The 14,320-nt window shown below is 36.7% G+C and overlaps 1 protein-coding gene across 1 annotated transcript; it reads left to right on the forward strand.

Annotated features, from left to right (window-relative positions):
* Positions 1-875: 875 nt before the first annotated feature.
* On the forward strand, positions 876-13,288 carry LOC128687948 (hexosaminidase D; the record flags this gene model as incomplete). Its single annotated transcript, XM_070083625.1, is given in 8 exon segments — positions 876-1,051; positions 1,671-1,717; positions 2,864-2,918; positions 5,790-5,987; positions 6,253-6,417; positions 11,561-11,744; positions 12,608-12,679; positions 13,093-13,288. Coding segments are annotated over 7 exon segments (899 nt in total), but the record flags the coding sequence as incomplete, so codon positions are not given.
* Between the last annotated feature and the right edge of the window lie 1,032 nt (positions 13,289-14,320).

Below are 14,320 nucleotides of genomic sequence, written 5' to 3' on the forward strand. Positions count from 1 at the left end.
GTTTAAGTAGGGGCCCAATACTGGACGTTGTTCTCGACTTTGATTTGGCATAGGAGAAGAAATACTTTGGGTTTCTTTCGATTTCATTTATGGCTTTTAGTTCTTCCCGCGATTCCTGACTCCTACAAGATTCCTTTAGCTTAAGTTCGATGCTTGCTATTTCTCTGACCAGTGTCTCCCTACGCATTTCAGATATATTGACCTCTTTTAGCCGCTCTGTTATTCTTTTCCGTCGCCTGTAAAGGGAGCGCCTGTCTCTTTCTATTTTACATCTACTCCTCCTTTTTCCTAGAGGAATAAGCCTTGTGCATACATCGAGTGCCACGAAGTTAATCTGTTCTAGGCATAAGTTGGGGTCTGTGTTGCTTATCACAACCCAGTAACAGCACTTTGCTCCTTGGACTGTTACAACCCATCAACCCAGTAACAGCATCTTGCTCATTGGGTTGTCACAACCAAGTAACAGCATCTTGCTCACTGGACTGTCACAGCCCATCAACATAGTAACAGCAACTTGCTCACTGGACTGTCACAGCCCATCAACTCAGTAACAGCATCTTGCTCACTGGACTGTCACAACCCAGTAACAGCATGGTTGGTAGGTAAGACACATAGGCAACAGTTAGGCAACTTTATTCCGAAACGTTTCGCCTACACAGTAGGCTTCTTCAGTCGAATACAGAAAGTAGGCAGGAACAGTAGAGAAGACGATGTAATCAGTCCATCACCCTTAAAGTCGTAGAATTTGAGGTTGTCAGTCCCTCGGCCTGGAGAAGTTCAGTTCCATAGTCAGGAACTATCTGTTCAGTAACAGCATCTTGCTCACTGGACTATCACAACCCAGTAACAGCATCTTGCTCACTGGACTGTCACAGCCCATCAACCCAGTAGCACTATACGGCTCCCTGAGTTGTCACAACCCATCAACCCAACAATAACAAGATAATTCAGCTTATATAGGGCTTTCCTCTTGTTTTTCCTCCCCCGAGGCTGTCAAGACCATCAGACTCCGCCCAGATTACAGTAATATTTGTACCCCGGTCACCAGGAAGTAGGTCTTAATACAGCATAGTTTAGCACTGCTCTTGTGGCTATACTAATAATAATAATCGATACGGCTTGAGTTATCCATTTCTTATCTTGTGCTGTAGTGACCTTTGTGGGTTTAGCGCTTAATCTTGATTTTAATAATAATAATTATATTGTGGTTAGCTTTAACAATTTAAAAGGAAGCAATTTGGGATTTATTTTTGTTTAATTTTGTAGCTGAACGTCGTATAAAGGTATTACAGTATACATAGCTGTATGACTCTAGTGGGTTTAGCGCTTGCTTTTGATTATAATACAGTATATATAATTTGTACTACTAGTAATGTCGTAAGTTTATATAGTAATAGATTCACTTCACTGACATGCTTCCATGAAGGATTTATTTAATTTTCAATCACTTGCTTTAATTTAAACTTGTGGATATATTTTATAAATTAGGATGGCAGATCAGGAGTGACTCCTTCAGATGCCTTACAACTTATGCATTTGATTGTGATCCATTTCTTGTTACTTCAAATAATAACTACTTACATCATGGTTAATTTACTAATAATATCTTGAAATTTTACTTTCCAACTTCCATTTTCAAATTATATATCTAATACTACTTTTTTTTCCAGATTATTTAACTCTGAAGAATGGAGGATAATGCTGAGAAAGTACACAGGTGAGACCAAAAGGCTGACTGAAATTTTGAAGGAATGTTTATTTTTCTTTGTATAATATTTCATATACAGTATATTTACATTATTAGCCTGCAGAACTAAAACCTAGTTGTAGACATCTTGGTAGTACTACACAGTAATTAAAAATGTATGAGACCTGCATAATCTCATGGGACTTTATGTTTCACTCACTATTTATGTTAGTCCAGCCCACTATGCTGAAGCTGAATAATAATAATAATAATAATAATAATAATAATAATAATAATAATTAGTATTTCTACATGATACAACTTATACAGACTAGCTGACATCAGTGACTTGCTATATAGAAAGCTTCTGGTTATGCAGTGCATTTCAGGAAAATTAGGGTAATATTGTCTCCAGGATGTGACCCACACCAATCAGATAACACCCATGTACCTATTTACTGCTAGGTGAACAGGAACAGTACGTGTCCCCTTCACAGGAGTTTCCACCTGTGAAGGGGATTCCTTGAATTATGCTTGGTTACTACTGTCTTTCAAGCATGGTCCATGGATAGATTGGCCAGTAATTTGTTTAGTTTAAATATTGTAATTTTAGATTGTTTTCATATCAAAAAAAGTTGCCTTATTAATGTGATTTATTTGATTTTGTTATTCACTCCATTCATCTTCGGTATATCATTTAGTCTCTTCAGTTGATCTTTCCTTTGGTGATCAGTTGTGTGAGCAAAGAAGTTGGGCATTTAACCTAGTGATAATTTTAATAATTCATATTAAGTGTTACAGCCATGTGGGTCATTCAGTGCAAGACATAGTGAAGGCTTGAACCTCTGTTTGCTGAGGGCGACACATGTGCACTTCCGATTTGTACTCATCTAGATGATCTATGACAGTACATTCCCATTTTTATAAGATGGAGAAACATTTGTTAGAAAAATGGAAATTTATAGTAGAAAAAATAGCAAAATTTAGAGACACCATTGGTAGTACCACATGTATCCTCATAATACAGGAGTAAAGTGTAAGAATGCCACCAAGATAATCGAAATTTATGCCAATGTAATGCCTTGTTTACAGTTTTTAGTTAAATATCAGCAACTTGTAGGGTATGTATTTTGTAAAATCTATAATGTAATGACTTACATTCTTTTGATACTACAGCTTGATTCACCTTGACTTGAAGGGCGCTCCTCCAAGACTCGGCTACTTTGAACAGGTAAAATGATTTTAGCCTTTCCCAGAAGGTTTCAGCCTTTCACAGAATTATACACTGATGTGTATTTTTAGCTGTAATGCTATAGTCCCTTGTAAGTTTTCTCTAGTGCTAGTGCTTCCCTAGGAATATAATAATAATGATGCCATTGAGTTTGTAGCGTTCATCCCAAGCAAATATAACTGGCTTAAACCAGTTATATTTGCAGATGACACAACCTTGGCTATTTCAAATTCAGAACCAGTCGTCCTCACCAACACTGTTAATGAGGAGATAATAAAGATATTTACTTGAATGATTACCAACAAACTCTGAGTCATGCTGAGTAATGCATATAATAATAATGATAATAATAATAATACAGTGGACCCCCGCTTTACGATCAGCTCCCAATGCGACCAATTATGTAAGTGTATTTATGTAAGTGCATTTGTACGTGTATGTTTGGGGGTCTGAAATGGACTAATCTAATTCACATTATTCCTTACGGGAACAAATTCGTTCAGTTCTGGCACCTGAACATACATCTGGAATGAAATAATATCGTAAACCGGGGGTCCACTGTATATCTTCATTTCTACAAGTACATGTACAAGATATACAGGCCTAGCTGACATCGATGGCATACAACTATATAGAAAGCCCCTTGTTATGCAGAGCATTTTGGTCAAATTAAGTCAATTTTGTTCCAGGATGCAATCCACACCACTCGACTAACACCCAGGTACCCATTTTACTGATGGATGAACAGGGACAACAGGTGTATGGAAACACGCCCAATGTTTCCACCCTTGCTAAGAATCGAACCATGGACCATCAGCTAAATAAGTACCCCACAGGGCAATCAAAAATACAGTGGACCCCCAAATATCAGCCGGTATGGATATCGGCCAAATCAGATTTCGGCTGCTTTTTTGGCCAAAATTCTATCCTGGATTTTGGCTGGCAACTTGGAAATCAGCTGTATTGGTTGCGTTCACCCATCATGCCGCGTGTGTGAGTCAGTGAGCAACACTCTGCGCATTCATACAAACATTTTGTTATAATCCATTGTTTTTTGTGGTCGTTTATTGAGTGCGACTGTGAAATAAGCCACCATGGGCCCAAGAGCTAACCACTGAAGAGCTGCAAGACTTTCATCTGTAACAGCAACAGACCACAGCTGAGGAAATTGGTTCAGAGGAGGAGGAAGAGAGAGGGAAGAAGGTGCCTTCTTCAGCGATTAAGGACATTTGTGCAAAGTGAAGGGATGTGCAAAGTTTTGTGGAGAAATATCACCCTGACCAAGCTGAAACAAACCATATCTGCAACATGTTCAGTGACAAAACCTTGTCCCACTTCAGGCAAATCTTAAAAGAGACGCCAGAAACAGACCTCTATGGACAATTTTTTGAGTGACGGGGGTGCAGTGACTCTTGAGCTGGTCCTAGTGCCAGTAAAAGACAAAGAAGGGAAGTAACCCCAGATAGGGACTTGATACCTGAATTCCTTATGGAGGGGGATTCCCTTTCCAAATAATAATCAATCCTCCCTCTCCCCTCCTCCCTGTCTTCCATATGCCAACAAGAATCTTCAGTAAGCATAAATGTGATGTTAAGTGTTCATTTATCCATTTCATTGTCATTTTATTTAGTTCTCATTGTTTTGTGTATGTAAAACTATAGTTAATCTTTAAAAAATGTATTTTTTGTTAATATTTTTGGGTGTCTGGAATGGATTAATTGTATTTACACTGACTCATGAAATCGTAAGGGCACGATTGCAAACAAACCATACCACGGGCAGGATTGAACCCGTGGTCAGAGAGTCTCAAAACTCCAGACTGTCGCGTTAGCCACTGGACCAGCTAGCCACAATAATATTCATCCAACTAGGTATATTTCTACACCTTCCTATGGTGTAGAAATATACCTAATTGGATGAATCTTATTGTGGCTAGCTGATCCAGTGGCTAACGCAACGGTCTGGAGTTTTGAGACTCTCTGACCGCGGGTTCAATCCTGCCCGTGGTATGGTTTGTATTTACACTAATTCTTATGGGAAATATTACTTTGGTTTTTGGCCTTTTCGGATTTAGGCTGACCTGGAACGGATTACAGCCGAAATCTGGGGTTCCACTGTATACAGATTAAGAGAATGGTTATAATCATTAAAATATTTAATCAAAACATGTAGGTAAATAAAACACATTGAAAGGCAAGAATTCTTAGATACAGAAACCACCTTGACCATAAGCTAAAATTTATCACTCATCCAGCAAATCTAAGAAAATGTCTAAAACAGTGGGCATTCTTTGAAAATTCATTACCATGTATTGTATACTAACATTACTCACTCTGTACTACTCCTATCTATTCTTATATCACCTATGGTATATGTGCATGAAAATCTAAAACCCATCACAACTCAACAAAATTCTATTTAAATGATAAACTCTTGAAATTCCAGACAGTGCACACTCCTTAATATAATATATATGACACTCATTACAAATATTAACCTGGTACTAAAACTCATATTGGAGAGCTTCAACAAAATGCATACACACAATACAAGAAATAAATAGCTCTTTGATATCTCACATGTAGAAACTTCTCAAAAATAAAAGATTCACAAATATAAACTATCACAAATAAACACTATCTGAATTTTATGTAAATGTGTGGATTGACTATAAATGTCAAATTTGTATAATGGAGTTTGCTTATCTAGATTCCAAGTAGCATTCATACTTGTGTAATAATAATAATAATGAAGCCTGGCCAAGGACTGTACTTGTGATCATTCCCTAAATTACATTAAAAATATTTATACTGTAGATTGAAACTGTCTTGTTATTTTGGATAGTGACAAAATGTTTTCACCCATTTTCAGCTGTTTCCGATACTGTCATCATTTGGTGCCACGGGTTTGCTAGTGGAATATGAAGATATGTTTCCTTACCACGGCAAAGTTGCACACATAAGAGCACCACATGCCTACTTACCTGATGACATTATAAAATTGCACACTCTTGCTACAAACAATAATCTCATTGTAATCCCTTTAGTTCAGACATTTGGACACTTTGAGGTGAGTTTTGAACTTTACAGTTTAAAAATAATTTTTTTAATGTTTGTTTAATCTGAATGTGTAGTTCTGTATGTTCATTTTAGAAATCTCTTGGTATCCTGACTCCTTACTCTTCTTATTTGAATCCTTCAATTTTTCATTTAGTATTAATTAGTTATGTTAAATTACCAATGGCTGTCTTAATATCACCACATAATTTATTGATGTTGATGTTATAAGTGTAATTATTCATTTGTTTATCTTGTTTTGTATTGGTGTTTTACAGTTTGTATTAAAACACGACGAGAACCGAGCTATTAGAGAAATAGAGCGCTACCCTAATGCTCTTTGTCCAACTCACCCGGATGCTTTCCCATTGGTTTCCAGAATTATCGCTCAGGTGGTCGAGTTACACCCTAACGATAAATTTTTCCACATAGGAGCTGATGAGGTTTGTATTTTAATATTGCTTTTGTGTCTCTCCATTATTCTATTTAAAACTCTACTGTAGTGATCTGGTATACGTACTATAATTTTTCCATACTGTATTTGGTATTAAACTACTCTGTTGTACAGTCTGTAACTTGTACTTTTCACTACGTTTTTAGCATCGGAAAGATCATTAAAGAGCTGCCTCATATTTTCAAGATTTTTATTTATATTTTCCCGTGTAAGGCTTAAGACTGTAAATTATCCTTCTCCTTTTAAGCTTATTACATGATCAGACCAGCTCAGTATGAAGCCAAGACATGAAAATTCTCTGTTGACAAGCTCTGTTTCTAAAAATACTCAAACATCACATACTCCTGAGCACTCTTGGCCTGTACTATACTTTACCAAAGTGGTTATAAATAATTTTTATGGTAGATCTTAGAATTTGGTATTAGTCTGTGGTGACTCATCCATTTTTCTTGGTGACCATAGTTGATTTTAACAGCATGCAAAATCATAATGACACAATTGTAAACAGCTTGCCAAACTGAGGGTTCAAACCTGTGGCAAGTCAGTTCCAAAACTAACAGGCAGTGCACTATTCACTGTACAATGCCATCATGATACAGCACTTGGATAGTGTGCTGGGCTGCTTGTTTAGAACTGGCTTGCCATTGGTTCGAACCATCAGTTCAGTGACAACACTTGATTTTGTTCTGCTTATTATTCTTGAATCCAGTGGCACCACTTTTTTTTTTTTTTAGGCTGTACTGCTAAAACCTTTTTTATATATTCATCAAGACATTTTTGGAGACTTTAAAGAAAGCTGTGTTAAATTCAATGATGCATTCCATATTATGCAAACTTGTGTATGCATACACCAAGTATCCTGTACCCCTTCCACTTCCATGAGAAGGGCATTTAAATCCTTTTGAAGTAGTCATCATACCATTCTAATCAATACATACTCTCTGTGGCTCAAGTGTTAATGCCCTTGGCTCACAACTGTTGGACTAAGGATTCGAGCCCAGCGGAAGTGGAAATGTTGGGTATGTTTCCTTTCACCAGTTGCCTCTGTTCACCAAGTAGTAAATAAGTACCTGAGTTCTAACCAAGTGTTGTGGATTGCATCCCAGGGAGGGTGTTAGTATACCTTAGATAAGGCTTGGCTTTGAAATGAGCTTGTTCTCTGTAAATTCATCTGTGTAAAAAATAAGAACCGGATATCAAGTCCAGCTAAGGTATACATCTGTCTGTTCACAGTGCCCCGTGGCCTGGTGACTAAAGCTCTTGCTTTATACGTGAGGTCCAGGTTCGATTCCCGGCAAGAAACATTGGGCAAGTTTCTTTACACCGGTTGTCCATGTTCCTCAGTAAAATGGGTACCTGGGTGTTAGTCGACTGGTGTAGGTCGCATCCTGGGACAAAACTGACCTAATTTGCCTGAAATGTTCTGCATAAGTGGCTTTCTGTATAGTAGTATGTCACTGATGTCAGCTAGGCCTGTATACCTTGTACATGTTTTTCTTTTCATTATTTACACACTGGCCAATTCCCACCAAGGCAGGGTGGCCCGAAAAAGAAAAACTTTCACCATCATTCACTCCATCACTGTCTTGCCAGAAGGGTGTTTTACACTACAGTTTTTAAACTGCAACATTAACACCCCTCCTTCAGAGTGCAGGCACTGTGCTTCCTGCACTCTGAAGGAGGGGTGTTAATGCACATGTACTTGTAGAAATAAAGATATTATTATTATTATTAATATTATTATTATTATTATTATTATTATTATTATTATTATTATTATTATTATTATTATTATTATTATTATAACATGCATTTTACATAGACCTCAGTAGTTTGAATTGTGATGGTTGCACAAACTGGCTCTTGAGTGAGTGATGGAGAATGTTTCTTTTGAGCGACCCTGCCTTGGTGGGAAATTGTTGAGATGTTAAAAAAAAATTAAGTATTTTTTGCAAGCTATGGGTTGTTTTGTCTTTTGGTAGTGATTTAATTAACAAATGTCAGTATGTACTGAATTACAAAAATTTATTGGTTGATCGAGTTATTTAATTTAGTACAGTATTAATGCATTTACTTTACAGTACAGTAGACCGTCGTTTAACACGGTAGTTACGTTCTATTTTGTTAGACAAACTGAAGAACTTATGGGAAAAATAGAGTTACGTTCCTGGGAGCTCCCAAAAAGCCAAACAACCTTTTTTTAGACCGACAGATCTTACAAAAATAAAAGTGGACATGTAATTGTAGTTCATTGTCATGATATAGTACGGCTTAAGACTACATATCCAATAGAAATAATAGTATTTCTTACCTTAAATTGTGGGTAATGGTGTTTGTGGATAATTGTGAAGAGAGTGGATATGCATGGTGTGGCCCTAATGGGCTGAGGTGGATGGTTGTTGGTTGTTGGCAGAAGTGGATGGTAGAAGTTCTGGTGCTAAAGTCGATGGTTGTATTGGAGTGTGCATAAATTCTGTAATGGATCTCCGGGCTCTTTTACCCTGCAGTACATTATACAGCTGACAGTAAGGCATCATCAGCTGGTCTAGACCCCATTTTAAAGCACTACTTCTAGATTTGTCAGGGTCTTCTTCATTGAAAAAGTCTGCTAGTCTAGCAGCAACATGGAACTGCTCATGTAACTGCTGCAATGTTAACTGGTTTTTCTTCAGGTTCTTCTTCATCTTCTGTTATGTGGCTCCCTTGTATCTGTACATTGAGCTCTGCCAACATTTCCTCTGGACTCCTGTCTTCATCATCTTCTAAGAGCTCATTCACATCTTTTTCATTCATATCTTCAAAACCATCACCTAGTAATCTCTTTGCCAGCTGAACAATTTCCTGAACCTGACTCTCAAGCAAGGGAAAATCAGTGAAGGAACTACAGAAGGCCATAACTTTCCCCAGCCTGCATTTAATGTTGATTGAGGCACTTCATTCCATGCACTTCTAGCATAGCTGATGGCATCTGCAATGTTAAATTTATTCCAGAAGCTTGGTACTGCCAGATTGGAGTCAGAGCCCATTGACACAACTAGTTTTTTCATTACTTTTTTTTTGTGTAGTTACACTTGAATGACTTAATAACTCCCTGATCCAGTGGTTGTATTAAAAATATTGTATTTGGAGGTAGAAATACAGTGGTACCTCAAGTAATGAATTTGAGTTGTTCCAGAAGGCTGTTCGAATGCCGATACCAAACGAATTTGTTCCCATAAGGAATAATGTAAATTAGATTAGTCCGTTTCAGACCCCCAAAAATACACATACAAAAGCACTTACAAAAATACACTTACATAATTGTTCGAGTTGGGAGCTGTTCGAAACTCAAGGTACCACTGTACAACTTTTACATGTGGAGTCATATATAGCAAAGCTTGTGGATGAATACGGGAATTATCAAGAATGAAGAGAGCCTTGAATGCAAGGTTCTTGCTGTGCAGGTAAAACTTGACTTCAGGAATAAAGTGATGCTTAAATCAGTCAATAAATATTTCCTCTGTCATCCAGAGAAAATATTTATTGACTGGTTTAAGATATGGCAGATTTAAGATATGGCAATTAAAAGATCTAAACTCAATCCACAAACAAAAATAAACACATCTAGCTCCTAGCAGAGGATGGTTCTACACATGTATGAACCGGCGGGGACAAGGGTGGTAGGAGTGTTGGAGGGTGACTGGGGATGGTGGTAGGTCTACCCCGTTGACTCAGTGGTCTAACTCACAGCCAAGCAGAGTGTATCCCGTGGGCGACTCGCTCCAAATTTTTTCCCCTCCGCAAACTAGACCGTGTTCAGTTAATTTTACGAAGTGTACAAAAATATGCTGCAATTCTTCAGTAGTGCTATAACCAAAATGTGCCAAATAAAACCATGTTAAACGACAGTCTACTGTATATTGATGTTTTGTATAATGTTCAGTTTCCCAGTTTATTCCTTTAATTTCTTTGATATACACGTATACATATTACATATTTAATATGTATTGCATAGTCTGAACTTTAGTTTCATGGTTTATAGAAATGTTTTAGTAATTGAAATGCAGTATAAGGACAAGAAAACAATTCACAACTAAACAATTGGAGAGAAGACTTTAAATGTACAGTGGTCTAAAATTGCTCTCAGATTTGTAACTATGTTGTGTAATGTTCCAACCAGAGTATTATTAGTTTGCTTTACAAATTACTCTTGCACCCTTATCTTTATTGCTGTATTGAAGCATGGAGACCACAGCTGTGGAGATATGTCCTCAATGGAAAGGTTCAGTGGAAGATAGTAAAAGTCACCCACCAGTCATATACATACCAGAATTGGTAGAAGGCAACAGGACTGACAACTCTTAATTAAGTCATGACAGGGCCGATCTCATACAAATATTTAATCAATTTAATAAGATTAATGACTTAACTTATAGCCATTGGCTGGGGTTTTAAGTTAATTTTTCTATATGAAAATCTAAATTAAATTTATTAACACAGTCCTATATGGGTGTGAAGCATGTGTTTTAAACATTACAGCTAGGGAGAGGTTCAATACATTGAAGATGTTGTGTTTAGGGTGCTGTGTAGTGTGAATATTATGAAGAGAATTCTGAATTTGGAGATTGGAAAAAGGTGTGGGAATTCCTAAGTGTATTATTCAGAGGGCTGAGGAGGGGTTATCGAGAATATATGGACATTTATAGAGAAGGGTATTTAAATTGGGGGTGGAGGGAAGTAGGGGTAAGGGTCATCTTTCAGGAAGGGATGGAGATTGAGGAAAAGGTTTTGAATACTAACTGCTTGAACATCCAACAGGCTTGTGTGAGTGGCAGCAAGTGGGTTTTAATGGCTTGACATGCTGTTGGAGTGTGAGCAAGGTAATGTTAATGAAGGGATTCAGGGAAACTGGTTAGCCAAATTCAAGTCCTGGAGATGGAAAGTACAATGTCTGCACCAAAGACAAGGTGAGGATGTTGCAGTTTGAAGGACCATCTGAACTGTGATGTCAGTATGTTTCTGGCAAGACAGTGACTGAATGAATGAGAGTGAGTGTGTCCTCTGGAAAGACTGTCTGTATGTTCAGTCCTATTATTGTGTAAGGTAAAATAAAAGTATATATAAAGGGGTTTTCTCTGTTTTTTGCTTTTCAGGTATGGCATATTGGTAAGTGCCCAAGGTGTCAGAATGAGATGGAAGTCAAAAAAATGTCCAGCAGTGATTTATTCCTAGCATGGGTGTTCAAAGTGGCTTGGTGGATGAAAAAAGAATACCCAAACCTTACTATTATCATGTGGGATGACATGATGCGAAACATGCCTCTGGATAAACTTAAAAGTTAGTAATGTATATAAGTTGTTATAACATTTAAGTAATGTATATAAGTTGTTATAACATTTAAACCTTTTCATAGAAATATTGTTTTATGTAGTGTACAGTAGGACCCCCATATCCATGGGGGATGTGTTCCAAGGACCTGCCATGGATACCAAAACCATGGATAGTAGCAAATCCTATACACCCTCTCCTCACTTAGCAACGTACTTGTTTACTGACGACTCGGACTTACGACAGGCTTTCTAACCAGTATGCATACCTGAATGATGTATATTAGAGCTGATTTCCTCTTTTCTGTTTATTACAGTATACAGTACACTACTATATAAACATTTAAAAATATACCAGTAATGTTGTAAATGGTGCAAAGGTGACATTAAAACAATATCAAAGATGGTTGACACAGTATGCTCCTCACTTAGCAACAAATTCATTTATTGACATGGTCTTAGGAATGGAACTCCGTCGCTAAGTGAGGAGAGGTTGTATATGTCCTAGACATACCTATTTTAAAGTTTAATTGATAAATTATGCACAGTAAATAGAGAATTATCACATTTTCACTGATGGGAAGCACTTCACGGCTTCTCTTAGGCTTTGAAGAACTGCCAGCTTCTCTTGTTTTGCACTTTGGGGCCAGTATTATGCAAAGTTAAGAGGTATTTTTGGGCCACAGTAAATAGTGGATAACTGAAACTGCGGATGCTGAATCAGTGGATACGGGGGTTTTACTGTATTACAAATTTTGTTTTTATTTTTTTACTGCCTTAATGTAAATATTTGCTGCTGGAAATGGTTAACATTACACTGCTTTAATTACTTTCTTAATTATAACTGGTTTACTGACTAGTTTGTTCTCTAAGGCAGTAGGATTGGTGAGCTTGTTGAACCAATGGTGTGGCAGTACCAGGCAAAGAAGTTTGACCTTCCTGCAGGTATGTTTGTGAACTTCTGATTGGGCAGTAATAGTATATTAGGAGTAATAATAATAGTAATAATAATAATAATACAATATTCTATAATATGTTTTAAGAATTTGGAGATAGTAATATTAACAGTAGGAATACTGTAATAGTACTGTACAATAGTAAAAAAGAAAATAGATTTTATATTGACCTGCGGTTTGAGAGAGGGATCCCCACTTCTGTAGATTGATGTTTTTCTGAAACTTTCAAGTATGGTCATCCTTGGATATCCCTCCACTGTTATAGTAAATCAGTTGTGCATACCCCAGTATATTATTTCTTCATTTATGCCAGCCTCAGGACAAGTGATGTTTCAAGAAGATATAATTTATGACTTTAGATTGTAGTATGTTTTAATTGTTAAAATAGAATATTCCTTGCAGATATATTTAATCGGTACTCGGCAGTGTTTGATGGCATATGGGTGGCCAGTGCTTTTAAGGGTGCAACTGGCAGCACTCAGTTCCTACCCCCAATCCAGCACCACATCAACAATCATTTGACCTGGATTAGTGTTTTATCTGAATACAAACATCAGTTTAAGATTTACCGAGGTATAGCTCTCACCGGCTGGCAGAGGTTAGTACAGTCTTGGGAGTCATGGTCATCATTATTATTATCCTGTTCTCTTTCATGGGAGGGCAAATTTTATAAAAACAGAAAGTAGAGATTATAATTTTTTTCTTTTGCTATAAATAAATAATTTGTACTTGTAATTAAAAAACCTCAGCCATACCATAATTAATAGGCTTATATTATTATAATGATTATAATAATATCCTTGGCTCACTCTGCCATGGTGGGAGACAGCTATTGAGGTAAAATAGAAATTACAGTACATACTTTAAAATAAACTATACTGAGCTGAACACCGGTATATTCATCTCCATATGTACATACATATAGATGATATTCCAATAACAACAATAAGAATATTAGCTAAATAAATTTGAATGTTGGTTTGTCATGCACAGGAAAGCATTTGCCACTCTACATAGCAAATCAAATGTATTAATTATTGAATAAAAATAGGAAATTAAATAGTTATAGAATTTTAGAAGCAGAGAGTACTACTGTGTTGTAAATTTCAATACTGTATAGCAAATTTATCTGAACTTCTTTAATTATTACAAAATGCAATATTTTTCCTAGTTTTAATCAAACAAGCATTAGCACAATGCTATACTGTACTTATATTACAAGATAAAATTTAACCAAAAATCATTACTCCTCTTTTATTCAATGTTTGTTAGTTACATTAAGTTCTTTTGTGCACCAACAGATATGATCATTATGCTGTATTATGTGAATTATTACCAGTTGCTCTCCCCTGCTTATGTTTATGCTTGAGAGTAGCTACCCGCAATTCATTCACTGAGGCCGATCATGACTATGTATCTCAAAGGTTGGGTTTTCCCCATCGTGTTAACCTCGTGCCATTCCCGAGGTAAGGCTTCAGAAGTGAGGGGAAATTAGTGTTATAGCTTACATTTTTGTTAATAGAAAATTTGCATGTTTTTTCCTAATTTTAATACCTCATTTCCCCCCCCAAAAAAAAAATTCCAGTAAGTAGAGTTGACAACAAAATATGAAATATGTACTGCAAATTCA

The sequence above is a fragment of the Cherax quadricarinatus genome, chromosome 10 (genome assembly GCF_038502225.1).
Source record: "Cherax quadricarinatus isolate ZL_2023a chromosome 10, ASM3850222v1, whole genome shotgun sequence".
In the NCBI taxonomy this organism is placed as follows: Eukaryota; Metazoa; Arthropoda; class Malacostraca; order Decapoda; family Parastacidae; genus Cherax; species Cherax quadricarinatus.